General features: G+C 45.2%; 1 protein-coding gene across 1 annotated transcript; it reads right to left on the bottom strand.

Moving 5' to 3' along the window:
- Nucleotides 1–523: 523 nt before the first annotated feature.
- Nucleotides 524–24,512, bottom strand: AARS1 (alanyl-tRNA synthetase 1). Its single transcript, XM_025920608.2, has 21 exons — nucleotides 24,403–24,512; nucleotides 21,313–21,477; nucleotides 16,910–17,098; nucleotides 16,417–16,562; nucleotides 14,076–14,267; nucleotides 13,386–13,530; nucleotides 12,874–13,019; nucleotides 12,140–12,248; nucleotides 11,841–11,991; nucleotides 10,766–10,890; nucleotides 10,190–10,334; nucleotides 9,232–9,410; nucleotides 8,004–8,117; nucleotides 6,344–6,550; nucleotides 5,632–5,816; nucleotides 3,676–3,784; nucleotides 2,870–2,983; nucleotides 2,150–2,269; nucleotides 1,948–2,034; nucleotides 1,431–1,544; nucleotides 524–1,042 (listed from the first exon to the last, which is right to left on the bottom strand). The coding sequence occupies exons 2-21, from the start codon at nucleotides 21,454–21,456 to the stop codon at nucleotides 857–859; spliced, it is 2,907 nt and encodes a 968-aa protein (XP_025776393.1). The 5' UTR covers nucleotides 21,457–21,477; nucleotides 24,403–24,512; the 3' UTR covers nucleotides 524–856.
- Nucleotides 24,513–26,505: the final 1,993 nt, after the last annotated feature.

The following is a 26,505-nucleotide window of genomic DNA, read 5'->3' on the forward strand; positions in this document are numbered from 1 at the left end:
ACACTTTCCAAACCCAGCTATCCTCAGACCTGAGTGAAGAGATTCAGGACCAGGGCAGGTCCCAATCCTCACTGTATACCTTTGGGTCAGGAAACCAAGAATGATGGGTCAAAGAGGTGGTGGTAGGCAAGTGATGTACCCTAAATACCTCCTGTACTGGAGAACACCTCTGATCTCACACCCAACGACTCAGCATCAAAAGGGAGGGACACAGGCCTAGGAAACGGAGAGCTTCTCCTATGAACTGCTTCCAGTAACCCCATGGCCCATCTTCTATTGAATGACTAATGCCTTTCTCCATCTCACCCTCCAGCCCCACATTCTATGGGCCACCTCCACAAGTGTCTTCAGGTAGTCCCAAATTTCGGCCATTCCCAAATTTCAGGGGTCTGGAGCTGGACTTGGTGAGGACCACAACCAGAAGCCAGGTGGAGGCACAGCATTTATTCGATAGATACTCAAGGAGCCACAGGCTGTTACACAGGGGAAGGTGGGGGTTAAGAGATCACATGGTATCATCAAGTATTGCACATGGTCCTTTTATTCTCTGCAGCAAAAATGATTCCTCCCCGTAGACCCACAACCTCAGGCCTACAAAGAACTCTATCTACAGACATGAGCATGACAATGATAAATAGCAATCCTGGGGTAGTGGTTTTACACAGATGGCGCTGGTGTGTAGGGCTCAGGGGAGAAACATAACGTGGGCACTGAGTCACGGGCCAGCTCCCAGGTGAGTTCGTTAGTGCTGGGTTAGGAGGGAAGATTCACATGTCCTCGTGGCAGATGGAGAGCTGGCTGGACGGATGCATCAGGTGAGGGAAGGATGCTTCCCAGTGGAAGCTGCCCCTACCACTCAGTTCTTCACATCTCCCAGGCGGAGCTGGGCAAAGGAAGTGGCCAGTTGCAATGCCTCCTGCAGGCAGCCCACATTCTTGCCTGTGGCCTGAGCAGACACATCTTTGCCACCACCTTTGCCATCCATCAGGCCTGACACCTGCTGTACCCACTCGCTGGCTTTCAGGCCCCTGTTGGCTGCATTCTGGAAGACAAAAAGGAAAAGTGGGAGTCAGGACAGAGGATGAGACTGAGGGAGACATGGAGAAGGGACAAAAATAAAAAGGATGGGGGAGCCACAGACACCCACTCCCACCTGCCTGGGTGCTGCTACCGATGGAGACCAGCCCGCAGCCAGGGTGAGGCACGCAGAGCACAAAGCCGGGTATCAGCACAGTTACACACAGCCCCTAGGACAAGGCCTGAGGGTAGCGGTGCTGGAGGAGGTGACAAACAGGTGACCAGGAGAATGGCCTTTTCTAACTGGTTGCACCCACACACAAGGGTCTTGGCAAACAACTCTAAGAAGCAAGCTTCCTCAGAAAAGCTATCAATACCACGACAAAAAGCACAGGGCTGCAGGGTGTGCTGACCTGGGGGACTTGACACAAGCACGTGATCTTGCCAGCTTCATTATCCACCGTGAAGAGCATGGCAGATGTCTGAGGGGAATGTGTCTTGAAGAGCTTCAAGGCTTCATTCAGGGCCTGTGGGGAAACCTGCTGTCAGGCCGTGGCCTCAGGAAGGGGAGCCACGCTCTCCACAGGGCAGCGAGCCTGTGGAGGTCAGTTTTCAGAGCACCCCCGACTGCTACCCCCTCTAAGAGCAGGTGCTAGTCCTGGGAGACTCACGGAGAAGGCCCCAAGAACAAGGCCCTGCCCACATCTCTGGCTCTGAGGTTTGCCTTCCATCTCAGGAGCTGTAGCTCCACAGCCACCAGGTCTCTCCATGGCTCAGCCTAACCTCAATCCCAGAGAGCAGGCTGTCAGGCAACCACTCCACTCAGAGCCACAAAGCTCAGACTCCAGCCACCAGAGGGCTGAGGCCCCAAGAAGAGACAAGTAGTGGACAGGCACAGGGCAGCACGTGCAGTCCCAGCCCCTGCGTTGCCTTGGCTGAGGCGCCGTTCTCCATCTCCAAGATGACAAGGGGTTGGTTGGGGTTGCTGTCAATGAGCTGCTTTGTCTTCTCCAACACCTGCAAGGAAGTCCAGAAGAGAGTCCTGAGGTCAAAGGCCCAGACAGCGGTCTACACAGTCTTTGCTGGGTGAATCCTCCTGGCTCCCTTCAGCCATCAGCACTGTGGGACTCACTCGCTTCTGGACATCGGCTTTGCTTGCCCGGTCCAGGTCATCCATGATCTTCTTCAGGGATTTGAGATTCTCCCGGAATTCGTCCTTCTGCCACTGGGGGATGACTACGGTGGCCAGGGCCTGGAACGAGAACCAGAACACCACTGGGACCTGGACCACTAGGATGTGAGGCCCAAGTCCATCTCACCCTTCTGTCTTTCAACACCAAAGTCTTCCCTGACTACTATCCAGGAGGAGAGTGAAAACAAAAAACAAAAAGGTATCCACTGGCCTTAAGACCAGTCACTTTATGAGCAACTACGGCAGATGTAACAAGTAGGGCAAGAGAGAAAGAGGCAGATAAGGAGGGCTGGGACCCCCTATAAGCGCTGGTCCCTACCAAGCAGTGAATACAGCCTATAATGGGCTCACAGGAAGCCCCCACCTATTAACAGACATGAGGAGACCTGGAAATAGTGGGTACCCACTCCCCCAACTCCCTCAACACTGCTGCCCACTCATGCTTGGAACGGGCTCTGCCATCGGCAATGGGGGCAGCAAGCAGATGCCAGGGGTCCACAGACTAGGATCCATGGAGTCCCCTTTGTAAGGCTGCCAGATAACAGCAGTCAGTTCAAAGGGCCACTGGAACCAGGATCTGAGAGTTCTTCAGGGAGTGTGTGATTTATCTGGCCTAGCACTTGGCACTGAGCAGGGCCTGAGGAGGGAGGCCGCACCTACCTCACCAAGGTCAGCGATCTCCCTCTGCACATCCTTATTTGGCGCAGTCTGGGCCTTCACTTTGGCCTCCATGACAGAGAGAGATTTCTTCAAGCTCTCCGCCTTCCTGAGGGCCTGCACAGAGACAATCAGAGTTGTAAACTCCCAGTCAGGTAACTTGCAGCTTCACTCTTGTCTGGAAACAACTGTGGCAATTGATGGCAGGCTATGGAACATCACATCCCCAGGACACCAGAAGTTTCTTGTCCTCCAAGGAGCATATGTTGGCAGCCTTGTACCCCAGAAAAGAGCACCTTCCTCACCGGTCTGACCAGCAGAAAGGCTGCACTAACTCAGGCTCAGGAGATAAACAAGAACTCCTGAGTTAGGAGGCCTTCTCACCCCAATGAAATGATCAATCCTCAAGCTTCAGCACACATCAGGCACCAGCTACAGCCCCACCCCCAGGGCCACTATCCCCATACACAGTGCATCTCAAACTAGGCACGTACCCTTAGGGAGATGGCAGGAAGTGGCTGGGGGCACTGGAAGCCACAGCAAAATCATGGTTTACCCTTCTAGACAGATATGCTATGGAGCAAATAGCAGAATTTACATATATTTTTAAAGATCAAACACAACATAGCTAGGAAGTCTCGTGTGGTGGTGGCTTTCTTCTGCCAGATAGGAGTAACCCGAGGACATTTGGGGGGTAGCATTGTACTTCCAATTCTGAATGCAGCAGCTACAAAACCAGCTACCTAATTCACAGACTGGGCTCTTCCTACCTTGTTCGTATAAGCCACGAACCAGCCTGATGTGCTCACCTTCTGGGCTTCCGCACCTGTGACGGCGACAATCCTCCGGATGCCCTTGGCAATAGCTTCTTCACTCACAATCACAAAAGCTCCCGCGTGACTCGAATTCTGCAGGTGCCTGAATGGCAGAACATAAAGTCCGTGGTGACAAGAAAGCCCATGCACCCCGGTCCTTACCACATCTGGCCTTGGTGAGGACCTGAGGTCTTTGAGGTCCCAGGGAACCTCCCTCGAGGGGACAGTGGGAAGAGGCCCTTCAAGTTGACTTCAGGGTATGGCTCAGACAGGAAGCCCAGGAAAGTCTGGGGCTAAGAGCACTCCGACACTGAGCAAAACACCACCTTTCTGAGCTTCAGTTTTCTCATGTATAAAATGGGGATAATCTGGGGCTCCTGGGTGGCTCAGTCGGTTAAACGTCCCAACTTCAGCTCAGGTCATGATCTCACAGTTCGTGAGTTCAAGCCCCACACTGGGCTCTCTGCTGTCTGCACAGAGCCCGCTTCAAGTCCTGTCTTCCTCTCTCTCTGCTCTTCCCCTGCTTGTGCTCTTTCTCTCTCAAAAATAAATAAACATTTTTTTAAAAATACATTAAGTAAAACGGGGGATAATTCTCCCTCAGAGGACTACAATGAAAATCAAAGGAAATCAAACAAAAGTGCTTTGTAATCCCTAACACCCAACACAATGCTACTCTGGCAGGCTCTACATTCATTATTTTTGGTCCTCTTTGGAACATAAACTATATTCTTCTATCCCTGCCACTAGCTGAGAATATTGGAGGATTACCTTTAAAATCTCACCACAACCCTGTAAAAAGATTTGGGGGTTTTAATTTTTTTTTAATGTTTATTTATTTTTGAAAGAGAGAGAATGCGAGGCAGGGAGGGACAGAGAGAGAAGGAGACACAGAATCTGAAGCAGCTCTAGGCTCTGAGCTGTCAGCACAGAGCCCTATGCAGGGCTTGAACTCACAAACCGTGATATCATGACCTGAGCCGAAGCCGGATGCTTAACCGACTGAGCCATCCAGGTGCCACCCCCCCCTGCCCCCCCGCCGTAAATAGGTTTTATTCCCCAACTGCTCAGAGAACTTCAAACTCTGAGCTCATGAACTTTCAGTCATTCTGAGAGAGTGGTATAAAGGCTTTGCACGCAGTTTTCTGTGCTCCAAAGAATGTCTAAGGAGGCATTAAAGCAGAGTGGGACTCATCTGAAAGCCTGATTCAGCTGGGCAGAGGAGGGCCAGGAATGTGGTGCCCCAAATCCCTACCCCTTCCTCCATATGCTCACCTGTTCCCTACCTGCCTGAGGCTAGCAGGAGGCCCAGGATGGGCTCCATCATGACCTTAAGAATGTTCTTCTCGACAAGATTCCCGTGCAAGCAGGAGCTTCCCAGGCCACCACACCATCCCAAAATGACCCCAAGGGCTACAGAGGGGACTGCAAGTTGGAACAAACAGGTGTCTCTCCCAAGCCAACCTGAGCTGGGTGTGCTGCAGAGCCTGACTCAGGGGCCCTGACACAATGGGGTTAACCCCCAGATGCTGCTCAAGCTGGCCAAGGAAGCTAAGTGAAGGCCCAGCGGTGGAGAAGAGCTAGGACCAGCTGGGGAATGTAGTGACCGCTCCATGGCCTTCCTGAATCCTGAATTCATAGGCCGCATTGTCAGGATCAGTCCAGGACACAAGACCAAGCAACTATAAGTGTTAAGATAATGCTTTTCCCCAGCCTAGGAAGAATATTTCATCACAAACCCAGCAAATGTCAACATCAGACACCAAGGGGTTTGACAGGGACACAAGATACTAAGGTTCTTGGGAGTGCTGTTTGGCAAGTACATTTCTGAGAACTTCATGCCAACCTTAGAAAAATAAGAGTGGGTCTAGCCTATTACCCACATCCTCCAAGGGTAGCACCAAATTAACCAAAAGTGAGTCCATCCACTGCTCCCCCTGATATACTCACGTTCCCCCACAGAACTCAACAGAAGTGAGTGAGCCAGCAGGACCAGAGGGGTCATCCAACAGCTCGGACACTGGGACCCCAATGGAGACGACTCGCACAGGGTCAGGATAGGTTTCATCAAACACAGCCCGCAGGCCCTGGATGGCTTTAGCTGCTGCCAGGGGACAATCCTGGGTGTAGACAGGCTGCCATGGAAAGAAGACAGAAAAAAGCTGGGAAAAGATTTTCTCTGGAGGTGCAGCAGGCAGTGGCAGGGAAAGTGTGGCCTTGTGGTCTTGCAGGCAAGATTCTGGTAGTCTGATCCTGGCTCTACCCATCACGTGCCCTGAGCCTGCTGATACAAGGCACTACATGTAAAGTCAAGGGGATCAAAATGGGAATTTCCAATTATTTTGCTCAACTGTGAACCAAATCTTACATGGATGCACTACATATGAAGGAGACAAAACCAGAAGAGCTCTGATTGTCCCAAGGAGGGGGTGGAGCAAAAACCTCCCTCTGCCCCCTCCCCAGGGGCCCTAAGGCTGCTCTGCAGGATACCACTACTGCCCCTACACCCAGTGTGGCTGACAATCACTGCTTCAAACAAATGTGCATGCTTGGCAGGGTATGGTACAATAGAGGAAGGGCATCTGTACTGCTGAGAAGGTTCCACAGAAGGAAAGTGAGGGAAGAAGCAAGGCTCACGACCCAAGAGCTTACACACACCTACCTTGGCTGCCTCAATCATCCCGTTAGCAATCTCTTCAGCCTCCTTGATCTGCTGGGTGGACATGGCTCCTTTGGCAGTGAAGTCAAACCGAAGGCGGTCAGGAGCAACCAGGGAGCCTCTCTGGTCAGCTTCCCCGAGCACAGAGCGCAGGGCGAAGTTCAGGATGTGAGTAGCTGTGTGGTTGCTCATGATGGGCCTCCGTCGGGGCTGTGAAGGGCAGAGGCAGCTGGTGGAGAGGTGTGCTAGTCATACCTGCTCTCTCCTTCCCGACTACTCGAATTTTTAGGTGGACACATGGCTGCCCAGAATAAGAGCTACATTTCCCAGCCTCCCTTGCAGTTAATTGTGGCCATATGAATAAATTCCGGTCAGTGAGTTGTAAGCAGGTATGATGCACACCCTTAAAGGGAAGGAACATGCCCTCCCCTTGCTCTTTCCCACTGTCTAGAACAAGAGTTGGTAAATTACAGCCTGTGGGCCAAATCCAGCCTGTTGCTCATTTTTACAAATAGGTTTACTGGAACACAGCCACTCCCATGTGGTTATATATTGTCTATGGTGCTTTTATGCTACAATATCGTAAGTATATAGTTGTGATTGAGACCATATGGCTCACAAAACCCAAATTACTTACTATCTGGAACCTTACACAAAAAGTTTGCCAACTCCTAGCCTAGAAATGGATCTGATGGCTACCTTCTTGGACTATGAAATCAAGAGCAACATCCCAGGAATGATGATAGACAAACAAGCAAGGAATAGCTGGGCTCCATGATTTTGTGGGGCGGAGCCTCTATATCAGCTTGGACTTTGAGGTGAGAAACACATTTCTATCTTGTTTTAATCTACTGTTATTTTGGAGCTCTGTCACACAAACAAAACCTATTTCCTAATTAATACAGAATTTCAGGATCCTGAAGAAGTATTTGAGGTTTATCTGGAGAAAGGCAATCCATGAAACAAGTCTGTAAGTCTCAACTAATATCACTGTCATCTGGGGTGCCTGGCTGGCTCAGTCAGAAGAGCATTCAACTTTTGATCTCAGAGTTGGACGTTCAAGCCCCACGCTGGGTACAGAGGTTACTTAAAATAAATATATAAAATTAAAATAAATAAAATCAGGGGTGCCTGGGTGATTCAACTGAGCCTCTGACTCTTGATTTCAGCTCAGATCATGATCCTCAGGTCATGGGATCAAGCTCCACAATGGGCTCTACACTGAGCATGGAGGCCGCTTAAGATTCTCTCTCTCCCCGTCTGCCATCTCCCCTGCTCACACTGCTCTCCCTCTCTGTCTCTAAAATAAGAAATAAATAAAATAAAAATCACTGTCACCTGACTTGGGAACATACACATTTAATAACTTGCTGCTGCACCCGTCATAAAATATACTCCTGTACCCGATTTATAATAATCTACTTACAATTTCACTTAGGAGTAACAATAATGATAGACCAATTTAAAGCAAAAGGAGATGAATACTTTTCATAATGTGTATCAAATCACCATTAAATCACCATTAAAGTGATGTACACTTTAATATCTTAGAATTTTGTATGTCAACTGTACCTCAATAAAGCTGAAATTTAAATTAAAAAAAAAAAAAAAAGGAACAGGATTACTAATCAGGTCTAGTGCCAACTAGCATAACACAACTCACCTCATCAATAAACAGCCGGACCTGGTCCCCCACTCTCAGGCTGCCGTAGATGGTCCCGATGTGCAGCACATACCCTCCTCGCACCTGAGCATTCTTCACTGTAAACTCTGTTTTCTAAAGGCAGTCCAGGAGACCAGTAAGTAAATAAATCCAAATCTTATATATTTTTATATATAGTACATGCTATACACACATTCTCTAAGACCCTCCTTACTAGTGTGTATATACCATTATACACATGTTGCACCATTAATACCGTTGTACTTATTGTACATATACACATGCGCTATTATTATACACCAAAAACTAATAAGGAGAAACCTCATTAAAGTGGAGCCAGGGAACTAGGATCAGGAGCAGTAATCAATTTCAGAAAGAACTGTCAATTACAGACCCAACTGGGCATCCTCAACAGGAAAGAACCATCAATTACAGGCCCTAACAAGCAAAGATGCACACTGCATCTCCTGCAAGAAATCAACTCCCCTGCAACTCTGCCAGTGAGAAACCATCAACACGCCAAATTTGTGATTTTCTCTCATGGACTTTCCTTTAAACAACCGCTTCCAACTTCTTCCTCCTTCTTGTCTATAAAATATCAGTTCCTCTTTGTTTGTTGGACTTGCCTATGGTTTTGCCACAGCTTGCATGTCCCAAGTTGCCATTCTCTGCTATTCTCCAATAAACTCACTTTTCCTGGTAAAATAATGGTTTTGTTTTTAAGGTTTAACAATACCTATATTTACCATTAAATATACAGACCACTTTATATATGTGCATATATATGCATATATATTCACAGATACATAGATGTTCCCTTTAGGAGCATCTTAGAGAATTTAAAGCCATCATAAGGAACTTCAAGCCCATGAGACTAGGAAACTCGTCCAAGATCACAGAGTCTGCACTGGCAGAGCTAGATGCCAAGGTTTCTGCAAGATGTCTGCCCTCTTCTTATTCACGAGGAAAGCTGGGAGGACCCAGTATCAACAAAGCAGCCTAATTGCAGGGATCCTGCTAAGAGGGGACCTAATGGCAATGAGGTCAGTGGTACGAGAGGCAGCTGCCTCAGCTTCAGAGACACTGACAATGGACTGCAACTCAAAGACTGGTCATGTCTGCTCCGCAATGCCAGGATTATGAGGAGCCAGAAAAGCAACAATGCGTCCAGGCCCAGCCCTCTGTTGGATTCCCCTTCCTGGCTGACAAGGAAGAACTGCTTGCTCACATCTTCGCTGCTGTCCTCAACCTTCACAAGGTAGCCTTCATCATAGATCTGCCCTCCTTGCTCAGCATAGAAACAGGTCTTGTCCAGCACCACTCCACACTCCTGGCCCGTGGACACTTCTTCCACGAACATCTTATCCCTGCGCAGAGCCATCACTGTAGCCACTGCACTCTCAAATGCTGCACAGAAAGGGGAAAACAGGGTCAATGACTTCATTCACATGCTCTTAGCTGGCTTTTGCTCGATTCTATTTCTTAAGCTCTCCTTAAGTCCTAAGTGTCTAATTTTATTTTACATGCAAGCCCATTAGACTCCACAAAAGGGCTTCACACCAGGGAATGTAACATTCAGTAGGGTGACCCACTGTCACAGGGAATAGGTAACTGGGACTGAGGAGTTCCCAGGTAAAACTTTGATAGTTCTGGTCACTCTAACTCTGAGCTACTGAGCAGAAACCTAGCAAGTCTGGTAAGTATTTAGGAGTAGTAATAAGTCCCCTACTCCCAAGGTCAATTCACAAAAAATGTGTTCATTTTGTGGGCTTGCCTGGATACATTTAGGTATCTCTGCTGGAGCAAAAAAGAGGAACTACGTATTACCTGTTTATTTCTTTTGATTTCTTAACTTTAGAATGCCACTGTCCTGATGCAAAATTCAACAGCCACTGAAGGCTGTATCAGTGGCCATTTCCTGGTTTTCTGCAGGGTGTTACAATTAGGGGAAACTGGGTACAGGGGACAAGGACTGTCCCTGTAAATGTTTTCACAACTCCCTATGAATCTATAATTATTCCAAAATAAAGAGAAAATTAATCGCCAAGGGACTCTAGTATAAAATCACAGAGCAGGACTACACAGCATGACAGGAGAGGCCACAATAGATATCCTCGGTTCCTAATCTGGATGGAGACCTCTCTCAAAAGCTACCTGAGGTAAGCACAGTAAGCAGAGTAACATACCATAGCTCCCACTGGAATCCGAATGGTAATTATACTTCGGGGAATCATCTGTTGCTTCCAGACCCTTCTCCCTGAGCTCTTCAATAGCATAAATGTCCAGCATAATGAGATCTTCCGCACCAGCTCCCTTGCCCTGCGATTTCAGCTACCAGTATGAGAAAGAAACAGAAGTTACCTTAATGTGGAAAAAAAGAATTCTGAAGGACTCAAAAATCGCTAAACTATGCTCAATATAAAGCTCCAGAAGAGAGTTTTTTAATCTCGGCACTACCGACACTTGGAGCCAGGGAATTCTTTGCTCTGGGGGGCTGTCCACTGTACGATGTTGAGCGGCATCCCTGATCTCTACCCACCTGACACTGGTACCATCCCACCCTCGGTTGCAAAAACCAAACTGTCTTCATACATCACTACCAAATATTTCCCCCTGGGCTGGAGAGCCCCTACTTGACACGCAGTGGTCTTGGGAAAAACAGACTTTCAAAAGACTTTAATGGAAGGAACCCTTGTTTGCTTTGCAGCCAAGTCCTGCCTTGTTTCGTGCTGGGTTTTCTGCTCACTCCCCAAGTTCTTTACCTGGGCCAGTTTCCTCTCCTCTTCAAATCCATCCATATCTACCACCAGGCCCTTCTCTTCAGCAATCAGTCCAGTGAGATCCACTGGAAAGCCATAGGTGTCATAGAGGAGCCACGCAGTGTCCCCTGCACAACACAAAAGAATTGTGTAAGAATGATGCAGACAGAGGCACCTGGGTAGCTCAGTTGATTCAGCGTCCAACTCTTCATTTTGGCTCAGGTCATGATCTCGAGCTTTGTGAGTTTGAGCCCGGAGTCATGCTCTGTCCTAACAGCGTGGAGCCAGCTTGGGATTCTCTGTCTCCCTCTCTCTCTAACCCCTCCCCTGTGGATGAGTGCACACGCGTGTGCTCTCTCTAAAATAACTAAACATAAAAAAAAGAAAAAGAAAAAAAAAAAACGACATAGCCTCTTCCTTTTCATCCCAAGCCCTTCTCAAAGGATGCTGGCAGTGACAGAAGAATTGGAGACAAGGCAAGTTAGTATTGGTTCTGTGCACTTGTCAGAAAATCCATCAAATCTTTCAGAATTGACCTGGAGGAACCACAAGAGGTCTCCTAGTAAAAGTTCTGTTTCTTAATCTGAACACAAGTGTATTCAGTTTGTGGAAATTCATCAGGCTTTCCCCTTGTCCATTACACTGAAATAAAAAGTGAAAAAAATAAAGTTTTTTTGAATTAATTTTCCAGTCTAGTAAAACACAAAGCAAGTTGCAAAACAGTATATACCATATGTTCCCATTTTTGCTGGAAAACACACACACCCCTACATACGTTTGTATGCGAACAGATAAAAGCTCTGAATAGTTATACAACTCTTAAGAATCGTTACTTCTGAAAAATGAGTTTAGGAAAAAGAATCCTCATTTTTTACTTCTGTGTTCTTTAAATACTTTGCCACAATAACATAATACTTTTACAATTTTACTGTAAACACCATTTTATACCAAAAGCAGCGTTATCAAGCTATCCACAGCCCTTGGAGACACAGACTCCGCTGTCATTTGTGAAAAAGGGCTTGCCTCTTCTGGAAAGATGAACCAGGCTGGATGAAAAAAGGAACAAACTGGTCCTTACCAGGAATGGTTTTACAGTCTCCCAGGCTCTGAATTTTCCTGTCCAAGATACGACGCCCTCTGCTAAGAGTCTTGAGAAATTGCACTTCCTCTTCATTAATGATGTCCTTCACCATATCTGGGTCCTTCTTTAGCTCAGGAAATGCATCTCCCTGGAAAAGAGGAAACAGAGATGTGGGCGCAACAGAGACCATTCTATGACCCCCCTAAAAACTCTCATTAGCAGTATATGATTTCTCACCCCATCCCTCTAAGCTGTGTGCATTAGGAGAAAAGAGGTAAGCAGGGAGATATACCTACCAAGGACTGGACAACAACATCTACTAATGTGGCAAAGAAACCCCTGCTGGCGTTGAGTTTCTCGTGGGAATATCGAACAGCCCGGCGGAGAATTCGTCTCAACACATACCTGTAAGAGGCAGAAGCCCATCTCCTCTAGACAACCTTCCCAGCTAATAAGCATTTGGTAATGGAGCTTTTGGAATTCTATCCAAAGCAACATGACCAGCTTTTTGTCTTTCTTTTCCAGAGACTTTGTTTTATTCTAAGACTGCTTCTTTTATGTGCCAAGGTCATTAACACAGTCCAGCAGAAAACTCAGGAATATACCCACAAATATGCATTAAGGGTGACCTGGGGTAACCCCAGTTTGTTTTTCTACCACATTCTGCTGACCCAGAAATGGAGGCAAGTACAACCCAGATGGCTGATGCCCACAATTCCAAGTCCTCCCCGTCAATAATAAAGCTGTCCAGGGCCAATCAATACCTACCCCATCCCACCCTGCCAATATCCTATCAGACAGCCTGAAATACAATCTTGACCACATCTTGTACTTAGCACCAAAGATTTAATATAGTGGCAACTCTGTAATGTTGAGCCGGAGCTCTCTTAATCCATAAAAAACATAAAGGGACCCCTCCAACTACCGAAATGACAAAGAAAACAATAATAAAGTACGGCTTTCAGTTTCACAGGGAGTCATCAAACTCACAGTGGCAGTCCTAACCCTGTCACATGTGTAATTCACTCACCCCCGCCCTGTGTTGTCAGGTCGACCACCATCCGCTAGTGCCACGGTGATGGTCCGGGCGTGGTCAGCCAGGACCCGATAGGCCATATCGATCCCATCGGCATCATCAGCACCAACCTTCCCAGTGTATGGCCGGGCACCTGTGCCCTACAGGTAAAAACCAGGAGGCAGCTCATTAGGAAGCAGCACTTCTGGCACTGCCTTGCGCCAGAAGGTCCTGAGAAAGTCGACTGAGTGGGCATTAAGAAAAAGGCTGGCCCTCTTGCCAGACTTTACAACACCAAGAAAGGTGACAGCAGGAGTAAAGAGCCTCCAGCCAGGCCCCTGCACTCAACAAACTACACCACCTGGTGCTTAGAGCCTCCGGTAATTAATGATTAAGTTGGCAGGTGGTCACAGGGACCCTTAGCTGGCAAAGCACATGATTATTTTCTCTCTGGCAGTACTGCTAACTGTCCAGCCTAACAGTCCAGCCTCCGGGGAAGTTTGCAATGTTTGCGATAGGACCAGTACCTTCTGAATGGCCTCAAAGTAAGGAACAAAAAGGTCAGTGTCATAGTTGGACATCTTATTTTGCAGCACAGACACCAGTCGCTCCAGGCCCATCCCCGTGTCAATGCTTTTCTTGGGAAGAGGTTTCAAAATGCCATCGGTTTCCCTGCACGATCCAGAGAAAAAGGAAGTTGAAACAAGCACTCCGGGGTGCCACCCCTCCCTGCTGGCTAAAACTCATTTACAGAGAGCACAGATTGCAGGCTGGGACTATTTGCCACTTTCCTCTGCCTGGTTTGGTGGGAGGAGGGGAGTAGAGGGAAAAAGGGAAGAAGTAATCAGGGGTCTATTACAGAGTAAGGTGAGCTTCAAGGAAATGAGCTTTAACACAGCAGTGCAAATCACCACAAAAATGACATTACAGGAATAGTCAGTCCTTAAGCAGGTACTATGTGGAATAAAACTAGTTTATAAAAGATTAGATCTCTGCTCTGTCTCAGAGATCAGAGGGAAAACCTGAGAAATAAAATCTAAATAAATAAATAAAGTCATCAGGCTCTCCTGATGCCTTTAGTGCCTGCTTTAGCTCCACTCCACTGTCCCCAAAGACGAGGATGAGAAGACAGCCTTGTGCTCCAAGTTCCTCTTTCTCTATTTGGCTTGAGGAAAGGTGCTGCTATTAGCAGATACAGTCCAGGACCCCAAGGCCACCTGTTATACTGGATGAACACAAGGTTCCAAATCTCCAGCACATTGGGGTCATCTTGATTGACGAGGTGTGCAGCATCCCGGCCACCAATCCGGTCATAATGGATCTCACTGCACGGACCACAGGGGCCTGTGTCACCCATCTCCCAGAAGTTATCCTTCATGTTGCCAGGCAGGATTTTGGAGTCATCCAGCCTGTGCAGAGTGGTGAAGACAAACACAGTTACAACCAATGACAAGGATTCTGCCCAGACTTGCACCCACCATCAAAAGACCTTATGCGTTTCTATTAAAAAAAAAAAAAAAAAAAAAAAAAAAAAAGGCCCACTCTTTGGCAATTACTAAGGCTGAGCCTGAAGATGCAGAACATGACTCTTCTCAAGAGTGACTACAATAGAATACAAAATACACATAGGCTGCCATCATAACTACATAAAAATAAGCAGAGGTATGGATAAAGCATAGAAAGGAACACATAAAAATGAAAACATCCATGCTGAATATGATCAGAATTTAAGCAAATCTTTTCTTTGCAAATGTTCCTTTGTTTTAAAAACTGAAATGACTTTCCTGTATGACAGTTACTATAAGCATGAAAACACCGGGGCGCCTGGGTGGCTCAGTCAGTTAACGTCCGACTTCGGCTCAGGTCATGATCTCATGGTTTGTGGGTTTGAGACCCACATCGGGTTCTGTGCTGACAGCTCAGAGCCTGGAGTCTGCTTCGGATTCTGTGTCTCCCTCTCTCTCTCTTCCCCTTCCCTGGCCGTGCTCTGTCTCTCTCTCAAAAATAAATAATAAACATTAAAAAAAAAAAAAACAAAAACATTAAAACCCTGCTGAGAAAACAAAACAAAAAACCCTGCTGAGTATTTCAAGCCATTTCTCTAGGCCCCAACGTAGTCAAGTCTTTCACCCTAAGATGATACCGAAAGAATTTAATAAGATCAAAATATTTCTAAAATATTGGACTCCACTGAGAGCCGCTAGATAACAGTGCACTCAAAAGAGATTGTGCTTGCAGGGGTGCCTGGGTGGCTCAGTTCGTTAAGCGTCCGACTCTTGATCTCAGCTCAGGTCATGATCTCAGGGTCGTGAGTTCAAGTCCTGCACTGGTCTCTGCACTGGGCATGAAGCCTGCTTAAAAAAAAAAAAGACTGTGCTTGCTTGACAAATAGAGTCTGGACACACACAAGCCAAGCAAAACAGGACTCCAAAGTCAAGAGTAGTATGTAAGGTTCCCATGCATTACTGCCCAAAATGTCCCAAGTACACTTAGAACATAGTGTCTAACCAAGTAGGGATTTCAGACCAAGTACCAGGGGAAGCTGGGTTGGAATAACATATGTAGAGTAAAAGTAATTAGTTAATAAATGACAGAATGAATGAAACAGAGAAGTGGCACTAGTTAAGCGTGGTAAAAAGCTATGCCTCTTTTTTAAGACTTAAAGTAAAAGAATAAAAAAATGAGACAAAGACATAGGCATGCCAGCTATCTACAGGAGGTATGTCACCCCATTTTCAGAATACTGCTCATCTGTCGCATCAACTTTCATGCTCCATGATTTTTCTTTAGAATTATATTACATTAAAGGGGAAAAAAAAAAAAAATAAAACAACCCAGGCACCTGGGTGGCTCAATCAGTTAAGTGTCTGACTTCAGCTCAGGTCATGATCTCACAGGTCATGAGTTCGAGCCTCACATAAGGCTCCAAGCTGATGGTTCAGAGCCTGCTTGGGATTCTTTCTCTCTTCCTCCCTCTCTCTGCCCCTCCTGTGCTCTCTCTCTCAAAATCAATAAATAAACTGAAAACAAACAAACAAACTTCCTTTGTCCTCGATCTGTTTGAGTCCATTCCATTTCCATAAGAAATAACATGTTTCATATGAAGAAAACCAGTGTGTTGAAAAAAACACACACATATACACAGGGTGACAGAAATACAAAAAAATGCCTGGAAGACTATATACATGGGGCATCAAACTACTAACACTGATTAATCTTAAGGATCTTCTATTTCCTATTTTTCACATTTCTATGTACTGTAGTGTGAATTTGTACAACATATGCACTATATGCACAATTTCTAAAAATATATAAAAAACAAAACAATGAGAGATTTATATATACAGGCTTTGAACACTGGAATGATCAAGTAAATCTAGTAAGAAGCGATGAATGCACCAAAGGAGAATTGCTCCCAGTCACTCCCCACTCCCCCTCAAACTGCACAGCCCAAAACTGGAAAAGGCAATGCACTCCAAGACCTAAGACCCGTCTCTGGCACTGAGTCAGGAATCACTTTATTCCTCCACACCCTCAACATGTGAGATGCATTCCTACCCCAAGTTTTGCCAGATCTGTTTGCACTCCAGGTCTGGTTCTAAGCCGGCAGCTTCATCCCCACCAAAGTAAGTAACGTAAAGTCTTTCAACTGGAATGCCAAACTCTTGGGTGAGAAGCTCCAGAGCCATCTTACACGCCAATTCCTACAAAATAACAAAAAGAAGTATGTGTCATGTGGCCAAACCAAAATCCATTTAATATGAGTAGGAAAAGTCCAGATCCTTAGGAACACAAATATAAAACTACAACACCTTCACTGTAAACACAGCCAAATTCTGGATCAATTTATAGGAGACATCCAAATGTAAATTGAAATCAAATGATAGGCACTGCTTCCAGGAAGTCTTAGTATTAATAAATGCCCTTCACTCCTGAATCCCCTGGATAATGATACTTCATATCTTAAAACAAGCAAAATTAGAACCAATTTCCTTCAATGGAAATGACCATTTTACTCAAAACCCCAAACTGATCTCCTTTTTGAGCTTACCTTGAAATAATCTCCAAAAGACCAGGAGCCCAACATCTCAAAGAAGGTGTGATGATAGACATCCTTGCCCACATCATCGAGATCATTGTGTTTGCCCCCAGCCCGGATGCATTTCTGGGTATTGGCAGCTCTGCTCAGCTTTGCCATCGGGTGAGATGGGTCAATAGTGTTCAGAAAGATGGGTTTGAACTAAAAAAAAAGGGGGAACATTTCAACCTTTAAGGAGCTGCAGCTCTATCAGGCTGGCAGGAAGAAACCACACATGAACTGTTCAATTTGTAATTTAATTAGCCTGGAATAAGGAAAATTCTGAGGCAGGTGGCCTGACAGGGCTGCGATAGAGGCAGCTGATCTTGAAGCAGCTTGTCCCTGTCCTAGTTCTCTAACAGTCCCAACCATTGCCAGTAACACCACCTGCACAAAGGAAAGGCCTCCTGGATGTGTGATAACAGCCAGAGGCTGATGTAGGGAAACCTGTGCTTCCTCACAAGTCTCTGGTGGTCAGGACTTACATCTTTCTGGAAGAACTTATTCTAAAAGTGATGTGCTGGGGGTGCTGGGCTGGCTTAGTTGGTAGAGTGAGCGACTCTTCATCTTCCCCGTTCAAGCCCCACATTGGGCATACAGCTTACTTTAAAAAAAAAAAGTCAGCGAACTTGTGTGGCTCAGTTGGTTGAGCATCGGACTCTTGATTTCAGCTCAGGTCACAATCCCAGGGTCATGGGGTAGGACTGAGCCCTGCATCAGGCTGCACACTAAGCGTGGAGCCTGCTTAAGATTCTCTCTCTCTCTCCCTCTGCCCCTCTCCTTCTCTCTCTCTAAAATAACATTGAATAAAAAGAAAAAAGAAGAAAAATAGAAGAGTACAAAGTGATGTGCTGGCTCAATAGTAAAGGTGATAAGGGAGAAAAAAATGGAGACCTATTAAGGGAGTAAAATCAGCACATTTAATGAATGACTGGATGTTCAGACATAAGATATTATTTGCCCTTAATATTTATCAAGTTACAATTTGATGTATCATTGTTATATGACTTAGTTTTATTTTCCCACTAGACCTGTCCAATTTGGTAACCACTAGTCACTTGTTACTTGTAAACTTAAATTAATTAAAATGAAATAATTAGGAACTAATTAGAATTTTTTTATTTTTTTTATTTTTTTTTTTTTTTATTTTTTATTTTTTTTTTTTTAAATTTTTTATTTTAAACGTTTATTTATTTTTGGGACAGAGAGAGACAGAGCATGAATGAGGGAGGGGCAGAGAGAGAGGGAGACACAGAATCGGAAACAGGCTCCAGGCTCTGCGCCATCAGCCCAGAGCCCGACGCGGGGCTCGAACTCACGGACCGTGAGATCGTGACCTGGCTGAAGTCGGACGCTTAACCGACTGCGCCACCCAGGCGCCCCCTAATTAGAATTTTTAAAAACAAAAAAAATCTGTTCTTCAGTCACACTAACTCAATAATCATGCATGGGGGCGCCTGGATGGCTCAGTCGGAGGAACATGCAACTCCTGATATTAGGATTGTAAGTTCGAGTCCCACGCTGGGTGTAGAGATTACTTTTAAAAATAAATTAATTAATTAAAAATCTAAACAAATAATCATGCATGACTAGTGGCTACCATATTGGGCAGCCCAAATATAGAACATTACTATCACTGCAGAAAATTCCATTAGACAGTTCTGAACTAGACCATGAACTCCTTTTTTTTTTTTTTAATGTTTATTTATTTTTGAGAGACAGAGCATGAGTGGGGGAAGGGCAGAGAGAGAGGGAGACACAGAATCCGAAGCAGGCTCCAGGCTCTGAGCTGTCAGCGCAGGGCCCAACACAGGGCTTAAACTCATCATCTGTGAGATCGTGACCTGAGCTGAAGTCAGACACTTAGACTGAGCCACCCAGGTGCTCCCAGACCATGAACTTCTTAAAAACAGTAACTATTATTACTTATCTTTGTATATCCAGCACCCAGTCTAGTACCTGAAAAAGGGCAGATGTATAATAAATACTGTTTCAAAATATTATAAGGAAAAAAAAGAAGCAAAACAACCATTAAGATATCTCTGATTAAGAGAGTACAGCACAAAAGTTAAGCAAATGACTACCTAGGCTCAAATCCACACTCCAGCACATACCAGCTATGTCAGCTTGGGCTATTTACTTGAGCTGTGAGTGCTTCAGCATAGAGTGAGGATCAAATTAGTCAATATACATAAAAGACATAGATCAGTGCCTGGCATATAGTAAGTGCTACATAGAGGGGAATAATTACTGTTATTCATAGAACATTTAGAAACACTGAACTCTCATGGTTCTTCTCCCAAGTATAGTCAGCACATGTGGGAGAAGACAAAACCCATGCCTAGGAATGCCTCAGCAGAAAAGAACCTCTCCAATGTTCCAATAAACCAATCACCTTGCAAGTCCACATAAAATCAGTGCCCCCATCCCAAGTGTATACAAAAGATTTACACATATAACTGAAAACCTGTATAATTTCATAGTTAACGTTATACAAGATGGAAAACGTTCCCATTGCCTCTAATTTTCCATGCCAGGAAAGAGACCAGAAAGAAAAGAAAATGTCAACTTATCCTTTACCCAGAGTGAGACACATTCTAAGGGCCAGTGGGTACACTGCGTTAAGCAAGACTCCAAAAGAACCATCAAAGGAAAACCCTGTCGGGGCGCCTGGGTGGCGCAGTCGGTTAAGCGTCCGACTTCAGCCAGGTCACGATCTCGTGGTCCGTGAGTTCGAGCCCCGCGTCAGGCTCTGGGCTGATGGCTCGGAGCCTGGAGCCTGTTTCTGATTCTGTGTCTCCCTCTCTCTCTGCCCCTCCCCCGTTCATGCTCTGTCTCTCTCTGTCCCAAAAATAAATAAAAACGTTGAAAAAAAAAAATTAAAAAAAAAAAAAGAAAAAAAAAAAAAGAAAACCCTGAGAGCACTATCTAACCTGAATCCACTTCCATAATCAGCCTGGTAAACAGTTTTCAACATCACAATAAAGCTTTCAAATTATCTTTTACATTTTATAGTTCAATTGCCCCAAACATAAACCCTACTAACAGTTTCTTCAGCAGTGGATCTAAACTGGCATCAGTGGCAGCAGCTTCAAGAGTTTTTAAAAAATCAGTAAAGCTGCATGGTTCAGAATGGGAATGAATGCAAAGCTTTGAAAGAATCCTGAAGAACTCATTAAAAAAAAAACGAAAAAAAAACAAGGATAATGGAGGATTGAAGGAGAATGACAATAGCTGAGTTAAAAAGTCTCTTCAGAGCTCAGCAAGATTAACCTAACCAATGACTAATAAAACCCAGCTTTTTCCTTAGCAGAAAATAAAAGCAAGACCTTACAGACTAGGGGCGCCTGGCTGGCTCAGTCCGTAAAGCATGTGACTCTTGATCTCGGGGTCAGGAGGTCAAGTCCCATGTTGGGCATTGAGCTTACTTAAAAATATAAATAAAGTGAGGGCGTCTCAGTGGCTCAGTCAGTTGAGACTTCAACTCTTGATTTTGGCTCAGGTCATAGTCTCACAGTCATGAGATTGAGCCCAGAGTTAGGCTCCATGCTAGGCATGGAGCCTGTTTAAGATTCTCTCTCCCTCTCCCTCTGCCCCTCCCCTTGCATGCATGTGCTCTCTCTTCGTAAAAATATAAAATAAATAGGGGTGCCTGGGTGGCTCAGTCTATTAAGGGTCCAACTCTTGGTTTGGGTTAAGCTCATGATCTCACGGTATGTGAGTTCAAGCCGCACACTGGGCTCTATGCTCACGGCATGGAGCCCACGTGGGATTCTCTCTCTCCCTCTCTTCTCTCTCTCTCTGCCCCTCTCCCTCTGGCTCTCTGTCTCTCTCAAAAATAAACAAACATTTATTTTTTTATTTTTTTTATTTTTATTTTTTCAATGTATGAAATTTATTGTCAAATTGGTTTCTATACAACACCCAGTGCTCATCCCAAAAGGTGCCCTCCTCAATACCCATCACCCACCCTCCTCTCCCTCCCACCCCCCATCAACCCTCAGTTTGTTCTCAGTTTTTAAGAATCTCTTATGCTTTGGCTCTCTCCCACTCTAACCTCTTTTTTTTTTTTTTTTTTTTTAAACAAACATTTAAAAAATAAATAAAAAACAGGGGCGCCTGGGTGGCTCAGTCTGTTAAGCATCCAACTTCGGCTCAGGTCATAATCTCGCAGTTCATGGGTTCAAGCCCCACTTCAGGCTCTGTGCTGACAGCTCACAGCCTGCATCTTGTTTCAGATTCTGTCTCTCCCTCTCTCTGCCCCTCCCTTGCTTGCGCTCTTTCTGTCTCTTGAAAATAAACAACTGTTAATAAAAATAAAAATAAAAAATAAAAGTAAATAAATAAACTGTTACGAAAAAGCAAAAAACCCTTACCTGGTTCATGCCCGCATTGGCAAAGAGCAAAGTGGGATCGTCCAATGGGATGGTGGCAGATGAGTGAACATAGGTGTGCTCGTTTCTCTTAAAGAAATCTATAAATCGCTGCCGTATTTCACTTGCTGTTAGAGTTGAGTCCATCTTGAAACTAACCCTATGGAACTAACCAAAGAAAAAATAAAGGAAAATTAGGAGAAATGAAACTAAGAGATAAGCAGACATTACACAAGATTCCTGGCTTCTCAGGCCAAGTCAAAGCAGGACACCGGTAAGCTGCTTGATCCTACCGGTAAGCTGTTTGATCCTAAAACCTCTATGTTGTAACATCCAAGGCGAAAATCATCATCGAAACAAAATTTGCTGCAGCAGCAGGCAACAGGCCCACGTGTTCTTCCTTTCTGTGCCAACCTCAAAAGGTTCAATATACCAACACGTCAAGTAGAGCATGAGTGCTTTCTTCACATATTCATTTACACCAAACGTCTGCCATGGCCTAGGCCAGGAATTAGGAAATCAGAATAAAACCGTCATGGTTTATGGTCCAGCAGAGCAGCTCACTGGGGTTGGGGGAATGCTCAAGAGACCTGGGTTCCAGTCCTAGCTTCAAGTCCTTAAGGGAGTTACTTTACCTCACCAACAAAAAACGGGGTCCATATGAGATGAACTCTAAGGATCCTTCCAGCTCTGTTCATCTACATGCCTAGAATCGTGCAAAATCCTATTATCCCTAAAGCCAGGGTCTCTGGGTTTGGCCTGACCATCTTGGGGAGGCTGGTGGCAACACAGTGGACCTGGGGATGGGCCTGGCTACACCTGGGACCGCCTGCAAGTAGGACTATACCTACCCCCACCTAGCCTAAGCACCCCCAGCACAACTGGTAGATTGCGACCTTCCCACCTGTTAGATTCCTAGGGAGTGAGGAAGGTGCAGCCACACTGAGGAAGTGGAGCTCAGAGCCAGTGGAAAAAGAAAGGGAATCAGAAGAGAAACTGGGAAATAGAACAACTTTACAATTTCAAAACTCTTTCACATCTATTATGATTTTTCTGAGAGGCAGGTTAGGGAAAAGTGACAGCCCTTAGTGGAGGGTACCAATCACTGGCATAGTGCTGTAGGGCCATGCGGCACTGGGCATCTGGAAAAAAATGGGAACCATCTCACTGACATTAGCTAATTCTCTAGGATTCAAGACCCAACTCTAATCTTAAATAAGTCACTTTATCACAACTCGTTTCCTTTTTTGTAAAAAAGTAGCATCTACTCTGCCTACTCCACCCAGGTATCGTGACACTCAAAAGCCATCCTATATTTGGGAAGCAATTTGTACACTGGAAAGCCCTATAGGAATATGGATGCTATTACTTTAAGTCACTTAGTACAAAGGCCTTTCTTCCTTCGTATAAGGATGATAAAAAATAAAGACATACAAGGTGAACAAGAGACTGTGACTCAGATTTATGCATAAACACAATTTCAACTGATTTATTCACAACTGAATCAACTCATTACTCAAACAAAAGCCCTTTGGGCAAAAAGATGGTGAAACACTGGCTGAAAGAGGCAAAGAGCTGAATAAAACGCCCATAGATAAGGATTTTTATGTCCATGCTGAGAGTCAAGGCTAGGGTTTTTAGAAACTCTATCACACCATATTCTTCCTCGTCCCTCCTCATCACAGCTCTCATTGAATCGTAATGGTGGCAAACATGAACGTACAGTGCCAATTCTGATTGAGCAACAGCACAGTTTCAGAATGTTCATTGCTCCTTCTCTAAATGGGCTACCTGAGGTAAATAAACTGAATTACAAAGGACACATAAATTTTCCATTTTGCTCACTCATTCAACCTACATAAATGCACACTGTGCTGGGAATCGAGAAGAATGACTCTCTGCCCTCAACAGGGAGACAGTCACATACAGAAATAACTGCTAAATGATGTAAGGATCCAATATATTGACAATAAGCTCTATGGAGGCTGAGACTACTAAAAAAAAAAAAGCTGTGTCACCATCACAAATTTATTTATTCAGTATAAATATACTAGAAGGCTGTATGAGATACAGAGGTAGCAAAAAGGATGGTCCTCAGATTCCACTTCCAAACAGGGCTGTAAAGGTCTTGAGTACCTTAAATCACACCTTGGTTGAGGCTCCAGCCACAGGACCTTTCAATGTGCTCTTTATGTCTACCCTACTCCTCTTTCCATTTTCCTACTTGTTTCCTCATTTTTGACATATCAATTGCAGGGACTTATTTAAGAAAGGCTTCTCCTTGACCAGATTCTCCTTATTTTATTCTGGTAGCTCCAGATGTCTCCCTTCATAACTTCCACATGCATTGGACTGCTTGTTTCATGTCCATGTCCCCAACAGGCTGGAAGTTTCACCTCTGTGAGAATCATGACTGATTTTTGCTCACCAAAGGGGTATATCCTCAACATCTAGTACAATGGTTGCTAAATAAGTACTTCAGGATTAGGTATAATCCTTTAGCAGCAAACTGTTAGTGAACTTAAAGCACACCGGGAAACGCAGACTCCGACAAAGTAATAGCTGAATATGATGGGGCATAGAAAGTGCTTCCAGGTGAACCTGAACCAGGATCAGCTACTTAGCTAATTTTAAGAAATTAGGAAATGGCTCACAAGAGGCATTCCAACCATCCAGACCACCCTCACTACCACCCCCAAATCCTCGCCCGCCCCTAGGGGATTAAAACCGGGGGACATAAAAATCCTCAGCTTTGGGCGGGTAGTCAATGGCAACCGTGATCCTCCCAAGGTCCTGGTCCTCGGCAAGGCCACCCGAGGCCACTCCACCCTCGGCGCTCTAGGGGTCTACAAGAGGCCTTTCTCCCGCTGCGCTGTAGCCAGGCGGCTGCCCGCACCGACTCCAGCTCAGGCTCCGGTTCCAGAGGCCTCGCGAGGCCTGGCCCAGAGACCCGCTAGGACAACTGAGCTCTCAGGCCTCAGGACCCAGCCGCTCTCGCGGCGCCTCAGAACTGTCCGAGGTCCGTCTGCTTCCCTCAAAGGTCGTCGCCCCTAACTCCTCCCTCAGAGCCCACCACCCAGAGCTCGCGGTTACCTGTTCCTGCAGAGGAGCAGCTACACCCGCCCGGAGCCACGCCGGACCGCAACCCGCACGGCCCTGCCCAATCAGAGCGCGCCCATGGAGAGTGCCCCTCCATGGCTTACCTACCCGGGACACTTATTGGTCAGTCATCATGCCAATCAACCCGAGCACGAATCAGCTTATTAGTCGGGTTCCAGGAAGGCGGCTCTAAATCGGCTGATGCAATGGCGGGGAAAGAAGGGACTGGAGTACGTCACGTGACTGGTTTCTGGAGGCCGACATTTTCGTTTGCAAAGTCCTCATAGTTGACTTGGTTAATAAGGGTAACGGGCGACATGTTTGGTAGAGGTCGCAGCTTTTGCTGTACAGTTCTGTTGTGTTCATTTTAGTCGCAGAATGGTTTTCAGACTTAAAAGATTCTGATTTGTTGTGCTCATGGTTACACTTGTCTTTGTCAGACCTTCTTGGATTTGGTGTGAAAGATTCGGTACTTGAAGAGGGACGATTCAGTTGGTATCTGGTCCTCAATTTGCCTTTGAAAAATAATAGTAAATATTTATATGTGAAGCATTGTATTTCACACAGATTGTTCCACTTGATTTTTCAACTACATATGAGGCAGGTCAACTGGCATCCGTCTTTACACATGAGGTAACTGCCTTGCCCAAGTTTGCTCAGAAGAGTAACTTACAGAACGATGATCCAAACCCACATGTGTTTAACTCTTTCTTTTCTTTTCTTCTTTTTTTTAATAAGCTCTATGCCCAGTGTGGGGCCTGAACTCAGCTACCCTGAGATCAAGAGTCAGGCTCTACCCACTGAGCCAGCCAGGTGCCCCTAAAGTCCATACTCTTAAACCACTACACTATTACCTCCATCAACTCATATATCCAAACACATGAGTATAAGTAAAGTTGTGCTGCTGGTCTGGTCTTAACTGGGTTAAAGATATTGCAGAAATATTTTACTTTTATATGTAAAAGAGCATTCTATACAAAAAGAAGGTCAAGCTCAAAAGCCAGTAAAAAAAAAAAAAAAAAAAAAAATCACTTGAATTAACTTCCCAGTTCACAGTGATTCATTAATCATCATCCTACTTATTTACATTTGTTGAGCGTTTAGGATGCAACCGGCACTGATCTAAACTTTTGATCTGATCTTCACAACAACCTTACAAGGAGTTACTAATATTACCTGCTTTTAACACCTGAAGACACCGAGACACTCAAAGATTAAGACAGCTAAGGGCAATTTTTTTCTGATGCAAATCGGCTCTGATGCAAAATAGCATATTTAGCCTAAACAATCTGAGAAATAGGTCAGACTTGTGTGCCACCACAATTAAAATGGAAAGCCAAAATTGTACACATTATACTTTCAAAATAAAAGTAATACTGGTTGTAGTCTCAATAACTTTGCCAGAGTTGTCACTATTAAGATAGTGTTAGGATGTCCTTGGAAGCACAGTAGAGGGGACGGCCATCTTGCCAGCGCAACCCAACGAAAAGCCCCTAGGAGCGTGCCAGAACGAATTGGAGGTCAACCAAGGGCGACTTCCCTGACTCCTCTCTCTCTCTCTCTCTCCCTGAGTCACAGAACCTCACCCGAGACCTTAGTTCCCAAATAAAGCCTTTGACTGCTAAATTTTTTAGCCTCTGACTCTTACCTTTACCCTGCCTTACTCCTGACCCTAACAGATAGCACCTTCACTAGTGAAAGAATTAAAGACATATATACTTTTTAAGTTTATATTTATATATATAGTATATATATATAAGTATATATTTATATATATTATCTATTTTGAGATAGAGCAACAGTGAGAGGGGGAGGGACAGAGAGAGGGAAAAATCCCAAGCAGGCTCCAAGCTAACAGCACAAGGCTTGAACTCACAAACTATGAGATCTTGACCTGCGCTGAAACCAAGAGTTGGAAGCTTAACCAGGTGGCCCTAGAGACATTTTTTTTAAAATTTATTTTCATTCACCCAACAACTGGGTCAATACACATGAAGAGAAATCATTGAGGCCCAAAAGTCAGATTGTTCTGAACATTCTACTTGAATTATTCAGCTAATTATCCAGTTCTCTATGATATTTTCCTCTTTTAATGTC

Source organism: Puma concolor, chromosome E2 (genome assembly GCF_028749965.1).
Source record: "Puma concolor isolate L17-30 chromosome E2, mPumCon1.1.hap2, whole genome shotgun sequence".
NCBI classification, from domain to species: Eukaryota; Metazoa; Chordata; class Mammalia; order Carnivora; family Felidae; genus Puma; species Puma concolor.

What these genes read in the sequence shown, in the direction of transcription:
- AARS1 (XM_025920608.2), bottom strand. Translation starts at nt 21,456, where the DNA reads ATGGACTCAACTCTAACAGCAAGTGAAATACGGCAGCGATTTATAGAT. An exon ending in CCTGACAACACAGGGCGGGG is followed by an intron (nt 12,249 to 12,873) that starts GTGAGTGAATTA and finishes TGCCTCTTACAG; the next exon opens with GTATGTGTTGAGACGAATTC. An exon ending in CAGGTGCGGAAGCCCAGAAG is followed by an intron (nt 2,984 to 3,675) that starts GTGAGCACATCA and finishes GTCTCTGTGCAG; the next exon opens with GCCCTCAGGAAGGCGGAGAG.